This window comes from Hippopotamus amphibius, chromosome 16, assembly GCF_030028045.1.
Source record: "Hippopotamus amphibius kiboko isolate mHipAmp2 chromosome 16, mHipAmp2.hap2, whole genome shotgun sequence".
Taxonomy (NCBI): Eukaryota; Metazoa; Chordata; class Mammalia; order Artiodactyla; family Hippopotamidae; genus Hippopotamus; species Hippopotamus amphibius.
In genome coordinates, this window is record NC_080201.1 from 63,765,904 (window position 1) to 63,786,114 (window position 20,211).

The window sequence follows — 20,211 nt, forward strand, 5'->3', positions numbered from 1 at the left end:
AACGTCAAGAAAACGGAAGTGACTACCACTGGTTTTTAGCGACCGTTTGAAAACCATGACTCTGGCTGCAAACGGAAGAAGGGGAAACTGTAAATGAGAAAGGAAGCCATTAAAAACGAAAACTACCTCTCTCCCCGCCAGCTCTGCACCATCGCCCCGCGTTTCCGGCTCTGACGCGCTGTTCTCAGGCCTCCGACACCAGCTGCCCCTCTCAGGCGCCTTCCAGCCCCTGGCCCTGCCTAGGCTCCTACAGGGCCCGACGACAGCTCCCACAGAGCGTCCCCGCTGCTGCCACCATCGGTCCACACACAGCCCCGCCTGCCAGGGAGCCCGTGGGCTGATCCTTTATCGGCCACCCCGTCACCGCCTGCCCTGGCCCTGAAGCACCCGGAAGTGGAGGTCAAGTGTGCAGAGGTGTTTGGGAGGGCCTTGGGGCAGCCACCTGAGATGCCCGAGGCTCAGCACAGACTCCAACACTGGGAGAGGCCATCCCAGGCCTGCTGGCGCTGCTGCCCTCGGCCACCACAGGCCCCCTAAGGAGACAGCCGCCAGGCAAGGCCCAGGAGGGAAGAACCCGCTGCTGGCTGGCCAGCCCCCAGCCCCCTGCACGGCCCAGCAGGTCAGAGGACAGCGAGACCACCGCCCTCTAACTACCCCCAATCCGTCCGCTCTCAGCCAAATCTGAAATGACATGGGGGTGGGGGACTTCCAATTCCAGGAACGGGACCATGGTAACAGCAGGACCCAACACAGACCCAGCAAGGTAAGCGGCAGGACACCCATTTGGAAGGAGGGGCCACAGAGGCCAGAGAATGAGACGGGCTTGGCCAAGGCCACGTGGGACGATGGGCTGGGACCTTCCCGTGGCTCAGGAAAGCTGGGGGCAGGGGGGGCCGTTAGGGGCACCATCTCCTCCCTCTGGCCCCGACTACACTCGCTCAGGAGAGATGGCAGCTCTGGTCCAACCCAGGGGATGGAACAATTAGGAAACAGAAGAGAATGGAATACCTGGCCAAAGACTGAGGAGGGCCCTGAAAGCTCTCATTCAGGGCCATCTCCTAGATCAGTCACGGGTTCTAAGGGGAAAAGAGCAACGAAGATTTTGAAATAGCCCTTGGAAAACAGAGGGGTGGAATGTAAGTGTTACAGGGTGATCCAAAGTCAGAAAGGCCTGAGTTCCAATTCTGCCTCTCCAAACTCCAACCTCTGGGGCCTTAGGCAAGCGCGCTCACTCCACTGAGCCTCAGTCTCTTCCCTGAGAGACACCCCGCGGTCACTGTAAGAATGCACTTCCCATGGGAAGATCCACAAAACCAAAGCTGGAGGGAAACCGTGGTTCAGCCTGGAAAGGAAGGTGTGTCCCCACCCCCTAGGTGCTAAGCCTGCCCAAGTGCCCTTCAGGAGCAGGGATGCCGGGCAGGCTTCTCATTTCCACCAAGGTGTCCAGGCCTCTCTCACCTCATCTCCTGCTGCAACCCGCATGGCGCTTAACACTCCTGCCACACCTGACTGCTCTTCTGTGCCCTCGCCTCTGCCCTGGCTCGGCTGCTCCCTCTGCCTTCCCTCCAGCTCTTTGAGCTTGACTAGCTAGCTCCTCCTGGGTCCTTCAGGCTTCAGCACAGACACCACTTCCTCCAGGAAGCCTCCCCTGACTGCGTTAGAGGCCTGCTCCACACTTCCACAGCTTCCGTGGTCACACTATGACGGCATCTGAGTGCTCCGTGACAGGACTTGCCTGTTCGGTCACGTGCCTCCCACAGCAAGATGCCAATTTCCCAGGACCCAGCATAAGGCCAGGCCCATAGCTAAAGATACTTGTCTCTCTCTCTCTCTTTTTTTTTTAATTTATTTTTTTGTTTACGTATAATTGAATCACAATATTGTACTAATTTCTGCTGTATAGCAAAGTGACTGAGTTATACATATACACATTCTTTTTCATGTTCTTCCCCACTACGGTTTATGCCAGGATACTGAATACCGTAGGGCCTTGCTGTTTTAGAGATACCTCTTGAATTAATGAAAACTGGAGTCCAGAGTGGGCTGCGGGGAAACCAGCAGATTCTCTCTTACTGAAAAGAAACAGTAGATATCCCAACAAAACTAACTACCAAAAACACAAAAGTAAATGAAAATGAAAGTACACAACTCAGAACACACAGCCACTCACGGTACCAAGAGAGCAAAGAAGCCGCAACTATACAACACCCAGGCAAGAACGCAGGGTTTCTCCCCAGCAGCACTACCGACAACTGCGGCTGGAAAACACCGTGCTGCGGGGGGCTGCCCTCTGCACTGGAGGAAGCTGAGCAGCACCCCGGCCTCCACCCCCCAGATGCCAGTAACATCCCCTGAGCTGTAACAACTCAAGAAAGATGTCTCCCACCGTTAGTAAACGTCCCCTTGGGGGATACCATCGCCCCCAGTTGAGAACCACTGCAATAGATAATCCCCACCTAAACAGTAACCCTAAAAGCACCTCCTGTGCCTTGCTTTCTGCTACAGACGTCTACAAACAGCATACTGATCCCCAGAACCACCCTGAGGAGGGCGTGATGTCAGCACCACTCTACACCCCACTAAAGTTTCTTTACAACTCTGAAGCCCGTCCCACACCTGACAACACCTCTTCCTTTCCAGAAACATCCCACCTTTCAGGCTCGTGTTACCGGTAATGACTGTGTCCTCAGCACAGACACACAGGTGTGTAAAATATCGAGCAAGAGAGACCCTAACGGGTCACGTTCAAGGGCCCGGACAAGCAGCCTGACCAAGGTAGTCCGCCCCCTCCCTCCCAGCACATCTGCACCACAGGCGCACAGACGACTCCTGGGCTCCCACCTTCACATATCTGCACGTGCTGTTCCATCCGGAAGGCCCTTCTTCCCACTTTCCATCTGTCAACTCCTACTCATCCTTCCTAGACAGAAAAAGCTACCCGCTGAGCCAGTCTCACCAGTCCCTCCGCTCTGTGGCCTCCACAGTGCCCTGAGTGACCTCTCTCACTACACCAGCCACTGTGACTGTCCGGCTCTGCCTGTTTCCCCCAGGCAGGGCATGAGCGGGTCCCTCCCTCCCACGGTGCCCAGCGCCAGGTCCTCCCGCTGCCCTCAGCAGGCCTCAGCTCACAGAAAGGGGACAGAGCGGTGGCTGCTCCACAGAAGGCCGGCTCCCTGCCCTCCTCACGGCCAGACGGCAGGGCAGGGAGCCGCGGTCAGGGCGCAGGCAAAGCCCCACCACCCTCGTCTCCTGAGCCCAAGGGTGAGAGTCGGAGGCGGGCATCGGGAAGGAGGGGGGGAGGCGGAGAAAGGGAGGGCGAGGGGCGTTCTGGGGAAGGGTCGGAGGGGGAGTGGGCGAGAGGAATCCGAGAGTGGGGGCGCAGTCGCGGGGGGATGGGGGGTCAGAGGCAGAAAGCACCGGGACACTAGAGAGGGCACCCGCGGCTTCAGAGGAGCTGAAGTCAGGGTAGGCAGGGGATGCGGAAAAGGGGGAAAAGGAGACACAGAGGCAGGGGAGTGGGCCTGAGAGGGGAAGGAAGGGTGGTCTGGACGCGGAGAGACGAGGACACGTGGGGGACTGAGGGGCAGAGACTTAGTGGGGCTGAGGGGAGAGGCGAGCAGACGTGGGGGGCTGAGGGGAGAGACGAGGAGACCTGGGGGGCTGACGGGAGAGACGAGGGGAGAGACGAGGAGACCTGGGGGCTCACGGGAGAGAGGAGGAGACCTGGGGCGCCTGAGGGGAGAGACCTGAGGTGCGGAGCCACCATGGACGAGGTGCAGGGTCCGACAAAGAAGACGTGGGGCGACTCGAGGGGTACCTGGGCGGGGCACTCGGGGGAGGAGAGGGTGACTCGGTGCCTGGACTGCGGGGAGGGTCCCGGGGCGGCCCGCTCACCTGCGCGGGGGGGCGGCGGCTCCTCGCACTCGGGGCTCATCGGGGCGCCCCCCCCGCCCCGCCGCCGGCGGCTCCGGCCCCTCCTCAGGGGCCCGGTATACGGGGGCGGGGGGCGGCGGCCGGATCTGGCGCTGGCGCCGGGGCTCGCGCACGCGTCTCGGGCCTGGGGGGGGGGTCCCTCGCGCTCCGAGTTGCAGAGTTTCGGGCGTCAGCGCCGGTCGGGCTGGGGCGGGGGTCCGGGACCCGCAGGTGAGGTGGCCGAGGGGGGCTGGCCGGGTCGCGAGGCCCGCGCAGGCCCTCTGCTGAGAAGTCGCCCCGGTTTCGCCGGCCCGGCGCCCCGCCGGAAAGAAAGGGCCGGTCACGGAAGGTGTCCTAGGCCGTAGTCCGAACAGGCCGCAGTGCTGAGCAACGGCTGACGGAAGCCGAGGCCCACTTCCTCCACCGCCCCCTTCCCCAAACCCGCGAGGTCCCCGAGCTTTGCAGGCGGCTTCAAGGCCTCCGACGCCCGGCTCAGTCCGCCACTATCCCACAATCCCCCTAGCAGTGGGGCACGCAGGAGGCCCCGCCCTCCCGCCGCCGTCTCGGTGCGCAGGTGTGCGGAGGCCGCGCGCCCGGGCCCTGCAGTGCGCGTGCGCGCTGGGCCAGCCGCCGCGGGCCACGCCCAGCCAGAATAACTCCGCCTCAAATGCGCTTGCGCCGCGTTGTGCCAACGGTCTCTCCCGGAGTAAACCCAGGCAACCCAATGCGCAGGCCCCACTGCACGGTAGGGCGAAGTTTCTCTGCGACTCCGTTCCAAAGTCTACAGGAAATCCTGCTCCAGGATTTCTCTATCTCCTCGCTTCCTTTGGAAATCCGCTTGCTGTCTCCTCCAATCACATTCCTGCTTTGGTTCCGGGGTCGGCTCCTGAGGAATCCACCTCGGGTTTTCTCTCCAACCCCGGCCAGGCGCTTTTGTCCCGCCGCGATCTCTCTCGATGCTTTCCTTCTCTGTACCTCGGGCTGATTTCAGTCCCACTTCTAGGCCTTTGCCCTGGCCATGTCTTTACGGTTGCCAGCTGCTACAGAAAACATCCTCTAACAACATCGACTGGAAGGGTTCTCCTAGACTTTGTGTCCATGTTCTTTAAGGTCCCATCTGGCTCTGAGCCTCAGTTTCCTCAATTTTCAGAGCCTCCTCTTGCCATGTTACATAGGCCCACTGAAAGAATCAGCAATGTAAGTGCTTGTAAGGACTCAGCTTTTTTTTTTTAACTCGCAGATTTACTTTTTCCACTTCAGGGACATGTTTACTGAGTCCTAATCGAGTTCGCTATTTCAAGGATGTCAGTTTTGCATTCACAAATGCAAAATTCTGTTCGCTTCTAATGGCTCTAATGTGTGTCATTTCTACCTGCAGCTGATGACTACCACATGTCAGTAATTTCATTTTACAGCCGTGTCTCTGGTCCTTGCTATTTCCAGTGTATTTGTTGCATGTGGTGTTCTCAGCTACTGCTGAGTGACAGGCAACCACAACCTATCATGTTCACAGCTTAGGGCTGCGTGTGTGAAGGTCGGTGAGGCTCATTCTGTTCCCCATGTCTCTCATACTCTGGGTGCCAATGGACATCCCAGGGCACCATCTCATACGAAAGGCAGAGGCACCTCAGATCAAGCCCAATTGTGTTAGCACATTTCAAGTCTCAGGTTGCCTCACATCTGCCACCATGCATTGGTGAAAGCAAGTCACAGGGTCAAGCCCAAAGTCATGGGGCAGGCACCTACACCCCACCCATGGCTGGTGAGGAAGTGTGCTTATCTCATGGAGGTGCAATGAGAGGGAGCAGATATTTGTTGAACCACCTAATTTATTCATTACCACAGTCCTCAATTTGTTTGCTTAAGTTTGCCAGTCTTACCTTCTCATCTTTGAGGTCCTGTTTAAAAATAGGCCCAGGTTCCTACTGTTATACAGCTTGAAGCAATTGTGAGGCATTTCCTTCTGTTCCTTGAATCATCTTCTACACCAGGTTCTTTTGTCGTTTATGCAGCATTTTGCTTGCTTTTCTTCCCCAATATGATTGCACAGTTGCCACACTGTTTTAACACACAAACTCAGGAACTGAGGGGCAGGGGGTTAGCCATATTCAATCACCAAATGGAACCTGAGAAGCTGACAAAGTCAATCTCCAAGAACCTGGGAAGCTGCCGGGGCTTAGGACTGAAGTTGGGTCTCTACTTTGTCGAACTCGCAGGCCGGCAATGCTGTTACTTGTATTAGAATTGGAGGGAGCTTCTTAAGGTGTTTGGTGGGAGCACTCATTCCCCATTGCTCACATTTCCACATGGAGAAAATTACATTGCTTACTGTCTCTTCTGGCCTCTCCACCCCTTCCAGAGGCTGAGGAATGATTTACCGGGTTGGCTCAGCCCTCCAGCTTCCCTCTTCTTGGAGCCAGCCCGCCCAGTGTTCTGACCTGCTGCCTGCACCCAAGGGGAAGGACTGTGCTTCTCCAGTACTGCCTGTGCCCAGACAGACAACTACATCTAACGCTGGGTGAAGTGGGAGCAAGACCAATGCTGCTTTCTCGGATCTGCTCTAAAAGCAATACACGTGATATCTTATCTCCAATTCTTGGATCCTGCAGCTACCTTTCAATTTATCCTGAATTTGGGAAGGGGAGTGAAAAAATAATCATTCCTTCCCGTAAAATTAAATTCCACAGGAGTGGAATTAGTCTGGCATTCAATGGGCCTAGGAAACTAGGGTATAGGGAGGAGGGGCATGGCTTTGAAATTGGCCCAGGTCTAAATTTTGGCTATGAATTTGACCAGGGATCAACCACCCTGGGCTCAGCTTCCTCGTCTGAAACATACCACCTGTCAGGACTCTTGGCTGTAAATGAAAGCTCCTCTGGCTAAACTGAAAAGGAATTTGTTAAAGGAGGTGAGGCAGTTTCCCTCTGTCCCCTGCAGGTCCCCCAATCTCGGAGTCGGCTGGAGAAAAGGCTTAGCGCTTCCCTATCGGGACGAAGCCCACACCCAACCTCGGGCCAGCCCTGGGCACCCAGAGTGGCCTCTATTCCTGGCGCAGGCAGTGCCCTCGGGCACCTGCTCCTGCCTTGTGCAGCAGCGCTTGGAGAGCGGCACACAGCGAGCTCTGATTGGCAGAGCTGAAGCCACGTGATGCGCCCCCGCACGGCATGCTGGGAAAGAACTTGGATTCCGCCTTAGGCATGGCAGCGTTGGGGTCTGATGCTGAGGTTCCTCAACGCAGGAGCAGGTAGCAGAGACGGTGGGGGCCAGAGAGGAGGGCTCGCTCTCCAGAGAGGCTAGAGGGATGAAAGAAGACAATGGCTCTGGCCTTGAGAGCAACAATTTTTTTATTCCCAGGTTCCGCCTGCTGCTGTTCCAAGGCTCCCAGGTCCCCTAAGGTCGTGCCCTCCTCCCCAACCAAGGCACTCTCCAGGGGAGGTGACAAAGGTGGCAGTGGAGGAGGTGGAGGAGGAGAAACACCTATACTGGAAGAGCAGTGTGGACACGAGAAGGGGGAATGGAGTGAGAGTGCGTGAAAGGTGGGGTCCAAGGAGCCAGTGCCTTTTTCAGAGCCCCTCCAGCGGGCTGAGCAGAGACGGGCTGACACGCCCCGGCACGGCTCCAACAAGGCCCTGCTCTCCTTTGGGAGAGGGCTTCATGGGTGAGGGGGAGGCAGGAGGCCTGGGATTCCCACGAAGAGGGGGAGAGAAGCCCCCGGGTTTCACCGATCCATGCTGTCGTCCGTCGGGGTAGAGAAACAGGTCTGTAGCAACTTTTCGCAGAACTCCAGCTCCTCCTGGATTGGGGTGCGAGATCGGCAGCCCTGAGTGCAGAGGCCAGGCCCTGCCTACGCTAGCTCTGCACCCAGAAACGGCTCGCCTTCCCTCCCGCCCACCACCTAAGAAGCTTCCTGTCTCACCCTACTGGTCTGTGCTCACATCAGCCCCCTCCAGCTCTTTCTAACTCCCAGAAATGACCAGCCCCTACTAATCCCTACTTAAAACGCCTTCCATGGATACAAACTCCAGACACCAAGAAAGAAGCACTGATAGATTGGAGCACATAAACCTAAAAGGTATATGTATAGCAAAAAAATGCCAGAAGCAAAAATGAAAGAAAAACAACAATTTGGGGTGAAAAATATTTGCAACTCATCAGAAATGGCTAACATACTTAATACTTCAAGAGCTTTAATGAATCAGTTGCAAAACCACCATCCATTAGATAAATGGGCAAAGGATATGAATGAGTAGTTCACAAAAAAGGAAAAATGCACTCAGGGTACAAATGCAAATGTAAACTCAACTGGGATATGACTTTTCACCAATCAGCTTGAAGAAAGGTCAAATGGCTTGAGATACCCTGTCCTGGCCAGGATGTGGGAAAGTTGAGCACCCTCATGGCTGGAGTGTCAACTGGTTCAACTTCTATGGAGACCAACTTGACAACAGCTAAGGACATGGCCCTTAAACCCTGTAACTTCATCTTTAACCTACCTTAACCCAGCCTTTCCCTTTCTAGAAATTGTTCTATAGACATACTCATACATATAAAGTAACTTGTGTAAAAGGTCATTCTTTTAGCAGAGTTGGTAGTGGTGAAAGAGTGGCAAAAAAACTCCAAGAGGATAGAGCCATAGGCACCGACAGGAAACGCACTCCTGGAGATGTTAGGAAAGGGAATATGGCAAGAGCAGAATAGAGGCCAGGATAGGCCGAATTTACAAAAAATGAAGAGAGGGAGAAGAAAACGGATATGCACATCTCCTTGAATGTGCACAGAATATCTTAGGAAGGCCACAAGAGGAACTGGGTGGGTAGGGTCGGGGTAGGAGGGAAACTTTTCACTATTTACCCTCTTGAGCATCTTGAATTTTGAACCACGTGACTCTGGGACATTCAAAAAGCACTAGTGAAATTTAATTTAACTCTATACAGGGCCACAAAAATACCTACAAAAGAGGACGGGCTAAATCATGATGTAGTCACTTTAGAGAATACTATGCAATTATAATACTGAATTACACTGAAATTGAAGCAGACCTCTATTTACATATCTGGAAAGAGTTCTAAGATGCAGATACACAGACACGTAGGGGAGAAAGAAGGCCACGTGAAAACAGAGGCAGAGATCGGAGTGGTGGATGTATCAAAAAGCCAAGGAACGTCAAGGATTGCCAGCAACTACTAGAAGCTGGAAGAGGCGAGGAAAGATTCTTCCCTAGAACCTTCAGAGGGAGCACAGCCCTGCTGACACCTTGACTTCAGACTTTTAGTCCCCAGAACTGTGAGAGAATACATTTCTGTGTTAAGCCCTCCAGTGTGTGGTACTCTGTTACAGCAGCTCTAGGAATTAAATGCACCACCTTACTTAAAATATCACAGCCCACCATTTTCTAACCCCTCACTGGTTTAATGTTTCTTCACTGTAGCTCTAACTCCCTCATGTCATATTATACAAAACAGTATATGTTAAATTACATATATACACATATTACACTTGCATGTGTATATAGATATGAGTTTATAAATACATATTTGTGTGTATGTTTGTCTACATGTTTATCTGTTACCCCATGAGCCCCATGAGAACCAAGGCTGTAACCCTTTGCCCCTCACCAAGTCCCCAGTGCCCAGGTCGGGGCCTGGGACATGGGTGACCTGCCCCTGATGGAAAAATGAAGGTTTCCACAGGTGTATACATATGTCAAAACTTCTCACATTGCACACTTTAAATATAGGTAAATTATAGCTCAATAAAGCTGTTAAAACAATCTTTTTAAAACAAAAAAAATGGCATGTTGGCCAGTTCACATGCTTCCCTCACCAGGTTGGTCCCCATGGTCTGGTACCAGGGTCTGGCACACCAGAGGCCCAGGGAACGAACGCGTGGACACATCAGGCCAGGACGGCCGCGACCACAGGCCAGCCCAGGGCCGGGGTGCCCCCTGCTGCCCACAGGCACACATCGCCACAGGTTCCTGTGGCAAGGTCGGGGCGAGCCCTGTGCCTCTCCCAGTCTCCCCGCTCCTCACACCCAGCGCCCAGCACCCCTCTGTAAAGGCCTGACAGCGTCCATACAGGAATGATCTCAGCAGAATGGACGTCCCAAGAGGGCCGCAGGTTTGCTGTGTCCGGCTTTGCTGAAGCGCCAGTGTCTCAGCAGTGCTAAAACGGCTGAATAAATTACTGAGGCACAGTTAGCTACATCACTCAATCACCGAAACAGGTAAATAACTCCTGAATATATGATTAGCTGCTCTTTATCACTTATTTGTTACTTATTGATTTAATTAACTGAGCTGTTGTTTCTCACTTGTTACTTAGTATCTATATAATTAAATATCTAATGAATTGTTACCACTGGTTTATCTGTTTATCTAGTGAGTTATTCATTGCTCATTATTTATCACTTATTATCTGTTATCTAATTAAATAGCTAATGTGTTGTTATTTATCACATATTTGTTACTTACCTATTTAATCAAATATTTAACTGGTTGCTATTTATCATTTCTTGTTATTTATCAAGCTAATAAATACTTAAGTATTTGAATGATATGTAAATAATGATACTAAATAACTTGGATAATAATGAAATGAATTTGGGGGACTTCCCTGGTGGTCCAATGGTTTAAGACCCTGAGCTTCCACTGCAGGGGACACATTTTCGATCCCTGGTTGGGGAACCAAGATCCCACAAGCTGGCCAAAAAAAAGATTTTGTTAACTCTTTAACTCTTGAAACCCCGAGCTTTTGGTTCTCCTTGCCGTCCCCCTGGTGCTAACACAGCACAAGGCACGTGGAAGGGGGGCAGTCAATGTTCGCGGGATGACGACTACAGAAACATACAAATTGAAAAGAGAATGTAAACAAAAGCATGGGCGAACAGACCACAGAGGCCTGGAACGCAGGTACCAGGCTGGCCCCTCCTGCAAAACCCAGGCTGGGTCCCCTGGCAGCCCCCCACCCCCACCCCCCCACCAACAGTACCTGGTACTCCTCGTGCTGCTGCAGCAGTTGGCACCGGTGCCGCAGAAGCTCCTCCAGGCCCAGCTCGGGCTCCCGGCACTCCCGCACGCCCTGGGGGAAGTCTGTCACCAAGCTGCGGGGACAGGAGAGCAATCTGTGGGACCTCGCTCTGCACAGCCCCCGCCACCACAGGAGCCTGGGCAAGCCGCTCCCGGACCCTGGGCCTCAGTTTCCCCATCTGCAACGTGCACTTCACTCCTGCCCCCACCCCACCTCAGGGACTTTGATGAGACTTGTACAAACAGGGCACTTGGCAGAGCGCCCAGCCTGGAGCTGACCCCACGTGAGAGTTGCTGCCTGTTCGCTCAGCTGCTCCATCCTGTCGTGTGTAAGACTCTAACTTGCTTGTACTTTGTGTGTGGGGTGGGGGAGTATGAGCGTAAGAAAGACTCTCCCCCTCCTCCCCAGGCGGTTGTGTCAGCCTCCTAAGTGGAGGAAACGGAGGCTCGGGGGTGGGGGGGGGTCGACACCGTGATTCCTGCTCCTCTCTGACCCTAAACCCTTTATCCCCTATGGGGGCCGGTCCTCTTGGGCCCCAGCGCACCTGCACAGGGCTCCAAGCACATGCTCATGGAAGGGACTGTGTTCTGTCCGGACGAGGGCCACCAGCTGCTGGACCATGCCCATGGAGCACAGGGTCCCTGGGGAAGGGCCACGGTCAGAGGGGCAGTCCCTTCTCCCGTGCATTCCCCCCCAGGAACCACCCCAGCTCCCTGCCCTGGCTGCCCCACCTTTGTGCTCAGGGTGGCCCACCAGCAGGTTCTGCAGCAGGAACGCCGACTTGACCTTGAGCTTTTGCACTTGCTGCTGCATGGCCCGCATCAACACGGAGAAGCCGTCCAGGCGGAGGAACTGCAGCAGCCCGGCCTCCTGCTCCCGGACCAGGCCTGGGGAGGAGGTCACAGTCACCACCGCCACCATTGTCGTCACCACCATCATCCCCATCACCACCGTATCACCGATGTCATCATCGTTACCACCCCACCACTACCATCACCACCATAAACACCACAATCATTGCCGTCAGGACCATCACCCTCATCATCACCAGTATCACCATCAGTATCACCACCATCATCACCACCACCAAAATCACCATCGATTTCTATGCGCCCGAGCTTCACAAGCATTACCTTTAAGTATTTTTAATTGAGATGTAATTCCACAGGTTGTACAATTTACCTTTGTAAAGTATACAATTCAGTGGTTTTTAGTATGTTCACAAGGTTGGCTGACCATAACTGTCTAACTCCAGAACATTTTCAGCACTCCCAAAAGGAACCCCATACCTGTTAGCAGTCCCTCCCCCAACCGGCAACCACTAGTCCGCTTTCCATATCTATGAATTTGCCTATTCCGGACATTTCTATAAATGGAATTATACACCATGCGGTCTTTTGTGGTTGGCTTCTTTCATTCAGCATGTCTTCCAGGCTCATCCAAGTTACAGCATGAATCAATCAATACTCCATGCTTTTTTTTTTTTTAATATTTATCTATTTATTTTTGGCTGCAGTGGGTCTTTGTTGCTGTGCCCAGGGTTTTCTTTACTTGCAGCAAGTAGGGGCTACTCTTTGTTGCAGTGCACAGGCTTCTCATTGTGGTGGCTTCTCTTGTTGCAGAATATGGGCTCTAGGAGCACAGGCTTCAGTAGTTGTGGCTCACAGGCCCTAAGGCGCAGGCTCAGTAGTTGTGGTGCATGGGCTTAGTTGCTCCTTGGCATGTGGGATCTTCCCAGAGCAGGGATTGAGCCTGTGCTCCCTGTACTGGCAGGTGGATTCTTAACCACTGTGCCACCAGGGAAGTCCCAATACTTCATGCCTTTTAATGGCTGAATAGTATCCCATTGTATGAATATGCTACATTTTGTTTATCCATCCATCCACTGATGGGAACATTATCTCTTTTTAATCCTCAAAACCACCCTAGAAGGTGAGTGACCTAGGAATCCCATTTTACTGATGAGGAAACTAAGACCCAGAGAGCCAGACTACATCGTGAGGGTGATGGGACTCTGGAAGGCCTTCAAGGATGAAAGAACCAGCCTTCAGGGTGCACATCCGAGCAGGCGCCTGCTCTTGGGCAGGGTCTAGGCCAGGACAGATGGGGGAGCCCCCAGAAACGCTTGGCCACTAAATACCTGATGCGTGGCAAGTGCCACTGAGGACCTGAGTTGTTAATCTCATTGGAGTTTAATTCATTTCGATTTAGGTTAAAAAAGTGAAGCAGTGTTACAATATGTTCCCATTAAGCTCAACTTTGTCCCCTCACTAGAACTATACTCCACGCTGACCGCTGAAAATTCAGCCTGAGTTGAGATGTGCTCTACGTGTAGGATGTACACGAGGTTTCAAAGATGTAGTGTGAAAAAAAAAGATGTAGAGTATCTTGTTAATATTCCCTATAATGACAGGCTGAAATGATAATAATTTGGATATATGGGGTTAAATAAAATATGACTCAATTTAAAAGGACCAGAGGATAGACGTGCCAACCTTGCACCTCCATTAGGCAGGGCAGCCCACTGGCTCCGCCTTCCCGACGTATCTAGGAGCAACCAATCCCCCCCGCCAGGGCTGCTCCACTGGGCACAGCGGGCACGTGGGGCCAGATCATTCTGTGTCCTGGGGGCCGCCCTGTGCGCTGCAGGATGCTGAGCAGCGTCCCTGGGCTCAGCCCACTAGGCACCCGCAGCCTGAGATGCACCTCCCCGGAGACTCCCTCCTCCCCCCACCTCCTCCGCAGTTCTCACTCACACTCCTCCATCGCACCCTCTCTTGGTCTGCGGCTGGAGGGTGAACCTCTGTGAACCTCTGTGCACCAGGCAGTCAGGAAGACCGACCACACAAAGGGCTCCCAGCACCAGGGCTGGCCCGTCCTAAGCACTTTCCAAATGGCAGCTGCCACACAATGGCGTACCCTGCAGCCACCCCTACCCCCCCAGAAAGAAGACACTGAATTGTACACTTTAAAATAGGTATGTGAATTTTACATCAATGTTTAAAAAGATAAAAGCCTCAGCCATAAGAAAAAATGAAATTTGGTCACTTGCAACAACATGGATGGACTTGGAGGTATTACACTTAGTAAATAAGGCAGACAGAGAAAGACAAATATGGAATCTTATTGCTTATATGTGGAACCTAAAAAATAAGACAAACTATTGAATATAACAAAAAAGAAGCAGACTCACAGATGTAGAGAGCAAACCAGTGATGACCAGTGAGGAGAGCGAAGGGGGAAGGGACAAGACAGGGGTGGGTTTTAAGAGGTACAAAAAAAAAAAAAAAAAGATAAAGGGATTTGTATTGATAGTTCCTGTAGCCCTGCCTGTGTCCTGGGCTGCATTCTCCGGAGAAGCCAGATGCCACGTTGTAAGGACACTCAAGCCGCCTCCAAGGGGACCCCCATGACAAGGAGTGGTCAGGGCCCCAAATGTCAACAGTGCCCAGACCAAGAGCCCTGAGGGGCCTAAAAGCACTCATCTTGGGCCTGGTCCTCTGTCGTGAGGGTCTGGCTCTCTGACCATCGGGGGGCGTGGCAGGCTCCAAGCTCTGTTCCCAGCACCCAGCAGAGCCCCGACAGGTACTGGGGATAAACGAACACAACACACGAGGCCCCTCTCCCTCTGCCCCGGAGCAGATCCGTGGGCTGGCCCTGGGGACCGGAACCCCTCCCCGGCAGTCCCCAGGACACTCACAGGAGATGGCGAAGAGGGCCTTGACGCGCACGGAGTCGCAGGGGTCCCGATCCAGCAGGCGCAGCAGCTTGCGCAGGGCGCCAAGGCCCAGCACCTGCTCCTGGATGGCCGCCACGTTCTGGCTGCACGTGCCGATGAGCTGCGCCGCCCGCCACCGCAGCCCCGCGGGCCCCGCCTCCAGGTAGCGGCCCACCAGCAGGTGCATGCCGGACAGCTGGCAGAAGTCTGTGTGGAGAGAGGGGAGCAGGCAGGCCAGGTGTGATGGGCTGAGTTGTGCTCCCCCTAAATTTACATTGAAGGCCTAACCCTCAGGGCCTCAGAATGTGACTCTATCTGGAGACAGCACTTTTAAAGAGGTGATTAAGGTGACATGATGTCACAGGATGGGGCCTAATCCAATATGACTGGTGCCCTTATAAAAAGAGATTAGGGCACAGACATGCACAGAGAGACGACCGCATGAGGACATAGCGAGAAGACCCCCGTATACAAGCCAAGGAGAAGGGCCTCAGAAGAAACCAACCCTCGGACTTCCAGCCTCCGGAACTGTGAGAGAATAGATTTCTGTTGTTTAAGTCCCCAGTCTGTGGTGCTTTGTTACAGCAGCCCAAATGGACAAATACACTAGGTGAGGCAGAGGTGAGCCTGCCTCCAAGGGCTGGCTCTCTCCAAGCATCCAATTGTGGGTCCCACCAAGGCTAGTGTGTCTCAACAATGTCAGCATTTGGCAGGACAGGGTCCCAGCCTCCAGCCCACTAAATGCCAGTTCTAACCCAGTCTTCATGACAATCAGAACATCCCCTAAGGGAGAAGACTACACCACGCTTGGGACTTCCCTGGTGGCGCAGTGGGTTAGACTCTGTGCTAACAATGCAGGGGGCCCGGGTTCAATCCTTGGGAACCAAATCCCACATGCATGCCACAACTGAGAGTTTGCATGCCACAACTAAGGAGCCCACCTGCCGCAACTAAGACCTAGTGCAACCAAATAAATTTTTTTTAAAGTTCTTAAAAAAAAAAACAGAACACACCACACCAGACGTCCACAAACTGTAGCCCAACACCTGTTTTCTGTATTGGTGAGTTCTGAAGAACTTTTTGAGTTCTTCAAAAAGTTAAATATAGACTTACCATGTGACCAAAAAGCATCAAAAGCAGAAACTTGAACAGATGCCTGTACACCACTGATGTCCAGAACAGACAAATCCACACCATCTACAACCACCCCACACCCCTCCAAGTGGAAGCGACCACTCATCCTTCTATTGGCTTCTCGGCATTTAGAATAAAACCCACAGCACCAGTCTTCGCCCGTGAGCCCCTGTATGCCCAGCGTCCCTTCCTTGCCCTCACCCCTCATTCACTCCACTCTGCTGTGCTGGCCTCACTGCTGTTCCTACACAGGTTCCCACCTCAGGGCCTTTGCACTGGTCGTTCCCTCTGCCTTGAATGCTTTTTCCAGAAGCTAATCCTATGACTCACACCCTCACTTCAAGTCCCTGATCAAATGTCACCCCTCAGGGAGGGTTCCTCTGACTACCCCATCCAGGACCACCTCCTGTCTCTCACAGTCTCTTACTCTAGGGAGTGGCAATGGACTCCCAGCAGACTAGGGTGAAACGGTCCGTTTCAGAGACCTTCTGGGAGGTGGTGGACTGAACCCGGTGCCATCACTGCTCCTGATGGCAAGTGGACGAAGCAGGGAGGGACAGAGCAGTCACACCCAGGGCCCGAGTCGGAGCCAGACTGGAGGGGTGAGGCTGGGAGGCGGGGGAGGAGGCTGGTTGTGTGGTCCCTGAGACAAAGGACAAGGGCTGGGCTGCAGCAGGACCTGGGGCTGAGGAGGAGGAAGCAAGAGACAGAAGGGAGACCAGGAGGCAGAAGGCGCAGGACCTTGGTGGCCGGGGGCAAGCCACGCCAGGCCTGGCTTTACCTGCAGCATTGTCCATGTTCTCACACAGGTCGGCCAGCAGCTCCAGGGCCCCTTCGCGCTCTTGCTGGTCAGCGGCCAGTTCAGCCTCGCCCGCGGAGGGGGGCATGGGCTGGGACAGCACTCGGAGGCAGTTCTTCATCTGCTCCACCTCTTCCCGCTGGCCCCGGAAGGCGGCCGACATGGCCTCCTGCAGCCACTGGCGCCTCTGGGAGGTGAGGCGGGATGGGGAGGTGGGGGAAAGAAGCAAAGCTTATCAATCATCAACTCAGGAGTAACAGCCATTAACAATAACAGCCAGCATCTGAGAGCCGAGTGTCCTTCAATCAACAGGTGTGCACCGGGCACCTTTTCTAGGGACAGACTCCTTCCCAGACACTAGATCCACGGAGAGACCGGCTGTGGGGCAGGGGAGAAACAGAGGGGTCAGGGACACCTAGGCTTTTGTCCTGAACAGCTAGAAGGCGACGGGGATGACTGCAAGAGGAGCAGGTATGCAGTGAGAGGGCTAGAGATTAGAGCTCATTTTGGAACTTGTTAAGTTTCAGGGATCCACGACACACCGAGGGCAAACCAGTGAGTCGGCCGCCTGAAGTTCAGGGAGGAGGTCCAGCCTGGATCTGGATTTCTCAGCCTCCACTCCACTGACACTGAGCTCGACTGTTCTGTGGTGGGGGGTCATCCTGTACCCTGTAGGATGCCGAGCAGCATCCCTGGCTTCTATTCACTAGATGCCAGCAGCGCTGCCCCCACTCCTCACTCCCACCCCCCCACCAATGTGTGATGCCCAAGAATGTCTCCGCCCATTGCCAAATGTGGTTAAAACCGCCCCCCCCGGAGAGAACTACTGGCCTAGAGATAGAAATTTGAGAGTCATCGGAGTAAAACCTCAACCCAACATGAGATCACACAGGAAGAGAGTCCTGGTGTGCTCCACCATGAAGAGGCTGGAGAATGAGGACAAACAAACAGAGGAGATGGGGAAGAAGAGCCAGTGAGTGGGATGAAAACCAGAAAACCACGTTGCTCCCAGAAGCCAAATGAAGAAAGAGCTCAGAGGCTTCCTAGGTGGTGCAGTGGTTAAGAATCTGCCCGCCAATACAGGGGACACAGGTTCTATCCCTGCTCCAGGAAGATCCCACGTGCCATGGAGCAGCTAAGCCCGTGCGTCACAACTACTGAGCCTGCCCTTTAGAGCCCATGAGCCACAACTAATGAGACTATGCACCGCAACTACTGAAGCCCCCAGGCCTAGAGCCTGTGCTTGGCAACAAGAGAAGCCATGGCAATGAGGAGCACCGGCTCACCAAAACTAGAGAAAGCCCGTGTGCAGCAACGAAGACCCAACGCAGCCAATAAATAAATAGAAAGAGCTCAAGAGGAGAGAGTAGCAATCAAATGCTGCTAGTAGTCAAATAAGCATTGAGAACTGGCCGCTGGTTTTTTTTTTTTTTTTTTAAGATGGGCAGGCTCCATGTTAAGTGTTCATATGAAGGCTCTGTATTCTCAGTCCTGGATAAATTCGGGCAAGATGTTAATCTTTCCATGCCTGTTTCCTACCTCATGGTCCTAGAGGTTCAATGACATCACGGATACAACTGAATTAGCACTATATTTTGTATACTATAATTGTCATCGCCAACTAAACACCATGTATAACAAATATGGCTATTAATCTCCAAAACAACCTTCCGTGATTGAAGTATTACTGTTATTCCCACTTCACAGATGAGAAAATGGAGGCACAGGAAAGTGTGACCTGGCCAAGGTCCCACAGTCAGCCATCCACAAAGCCTTAAGTCACACCTGAGTGGTCTGTCCACAGAGCCTGTGCTCTTCATGAGAATATACTGCTGCCTTCAGGAGCACTGCCTGTGTGCCAGGCGCTGCGTTGAGCCCTGCTTCCACTGGAACCTCAGAACTACCTTGTGAAGTACTCCTATTATTCTTATCATCAACATCAACTTGAGACTGAAGAACCTGAGGCTCAGAAAGATGAAGTAATATACCCAAGGTCACACAGCTGTACGATGCTGAACCCAGGTCTGCCTGGCTCTGGAGAGTCCTTGCTTTTTCTTTTTACCATGAGGCTACTCTGCCTCCCAGCACAGCGCAGGGATTCAGGGATCTGACCTTCAGTCTATAGTAACCCTGTCAGCAAAAATAGTCTCCTATGCCTTCACACCGGACTCCCGCCCCTCCCCAGATATCTCTATCCCCACACCCCTCACCCCAGCTTCTTGGGTCCCCACCCTTTACCTCCTCACTCATGGGTTCTGGAGGGGGCTCTGGCTCTTGAGAGCCCGCCGTGATGGCCATCTGCAGCAACCCTTGGAGGTTTCGCGAGGGCGGGGGATGGCCCGAGCCGCCCGCCGAGGAGCCGCTGCTCCCTGACGAACAACCCTGAGAGGCTGGCGGTAGAGCCAGGGGAAGGCGGCTGCCCCCGGAGCCTTGGTCCGACATGGGCTGTTTCCGAAGAAGAGAAGAATGTGTTGGGGTAGGGGATGGTCACCGCTGAGGTAGCTCCGGCGTCCTGACGAGACGACTCCTGGGGGTCTGCTGAGAAGGTGGCGTTTTAGGGGAGCTCCGCGGCCCCCCATGACCCCAAGCCACTCTGCCCACACCCCCTTTAACCACAGCCCTCTTTTCTTCCCGCATACCGACAGGACCCTTCCCCAAAGTCACAAGTCCCTCCTTCCTCCCTAGCAACAGGCCCCACCCACTCTCCCTAGCAACCCCCTCCTCCATCTCCACCGCAGTCTTTCCCGTCTCTTAGCAACCCCGCTGTCCAGCCTTCAGAGCAACAAGCCCTCCCTTTGGTCTCCCTAGTATCAAGTCTCCTCCCTCCTCTCCGAAGAGAGGAGCCAGAGCGGGGCGGACCTCACCTCCCCGGCCCTCGTGTCGCCGCCGCTACTAAAGACAAGCTCGCCCACACCTGACTATGCTGGGCGCCGCCATATTGACCGGAAACACGCAGGTCTCTCCCGGAAGTTCCCGGCGCTGACACCAGCTTAGGGCGGTACCTGGGCGTGAGGCCACTTCTCCCTGTTCCGAAGTCCTTCCCACCTGGGAAACTGCGCTCAGCCCGGCCCCTCACCTAGGCCACGCCCCTGGCGCGCACGCTCTAGCCTAAGCCCCGCCCCCTGCCCGGATCCCGCCCCTAATGAGGCGCACCTCCTCATCCTCATTACAAGCTCCACCCTTGCCCTCTTGTAGGCCCCGCCCCCCGGCCTGGCTCTGTCTCGGCTAGACCCGGTCCATACCCATTACCCCCGTCCCAGTTCTAAATTCTGCCCCGCCCAGCCACTCTAGGCTCCGCCCCTGTTCTAGGCCTTTCACCCGCTCGCCGCTAAACCCCGCCCCTGTGCCGGGGCGCCCGCCGCTCCCCTCGAAGCCCCGCCCCCTTCCTGGCCCCGCCCCACCCTGTGGTTGCTAGTAGCGTGGGTCCCGTACCCTCCGGGCCAGGTCCCCCTCCAGCTGGGCCCCGATTCCGTCTTTTCCTGGAACCCTGGGTTCTCACCCCTGATACCTGGCCCAGGCAGAGTTTGGCCTGTCCCACCCCACTCTTGGCCTCCATTTCTTCTTGGGTCGCAGGAGGCTGTGCGTTTTCCCCACTGCAGCACCTGTGCGGACCCCTCTTC

General features: G+C 54.3%; 2 protein-coding genes and 1 long non-coding RNA gene across 13 annotated transcripts in view; 1 reads left to right on the forward strand and 2 right to left on the reverse strand.

Moving 5' to 3' along the window:
* PPP6R1 (protein phosphatase 6 regulatory subunit 1) overlaps positions 1 to 4,455 on the reverse strand; it is a 22,603-nt gene extending 18,148 nt beyond the window's left edge. For 8 of the 10 annotated variants that reach the window (XM_057711114.1, XM_057711110.1, XM_057711108.1 and 5 more), the window contains exon 1: positions 1,459 to 1,479. The gene's annotated coding sequence lies outside the window, so the exon portion shown is untranslated. Of the gene's footprint in view, positions 1 to 1,458; positions 1,481 to 3,894 lie in introns of those variants that run through there. The other 2 variants (XM_057711113.1, XM_057711112.1) reach the window with 2 other exon arrangements.
* Positions 3,118 to 7,390, forward strand: LOC130838270 (uncharacterized). Its single transcript, XR_009049647.1, has 3 exons — positions 3,118 to 3,261; positions 6,272 to 7,156; positions 7,267 to 7,390. It is a non-coding gene; the product is annotated as an uncharacterized LOC130838270 (long non-coding RNA).
* Positions 7,241 to 19,548, reverse strand: HSPBP1 (HSPA (Hsp70) binding protein 1). 2 transcript variants are annotated; one of them, XM_057711120.1, is made up of 8 exons: positions 19,456 to 19,548; positions 18,830 to 19,129; positions 16,574 to 16,778; positions 14,641 to 14,865; positions 11,672 to 11,827; positions 11,485 to 11,581; positions 10,902 to 11,013; positions 7,241 to 7,705 (listed from the first exon to the last, which is right to left on the reverse strand). In XM_057711120.1, exons 2-8 carry the CDS (start codon positions 19,031 to 19,033, stop codon positions 7,631 to 7,633), a joined length of 1,074 nt encoding a protein of 357 aa, XP_057567103.1. In that variant the 5' UTR covers positions 19,034 to 19,129; positions 19,456 to 19,548; the 3' UTR covers positions 7,241 to 7,630. The 2 variants fall into 2 exon arrangements, with proteins under 2 accessions (XP_057567103.1, XP_057567102.1); XM_057711119.1 differs by having other exon boundaries at positions 18,830 to 19,126; positions 19,456 to 19,534.
* Positions 19,549 to 20,211: the final 663 nt, after the last annotated feature.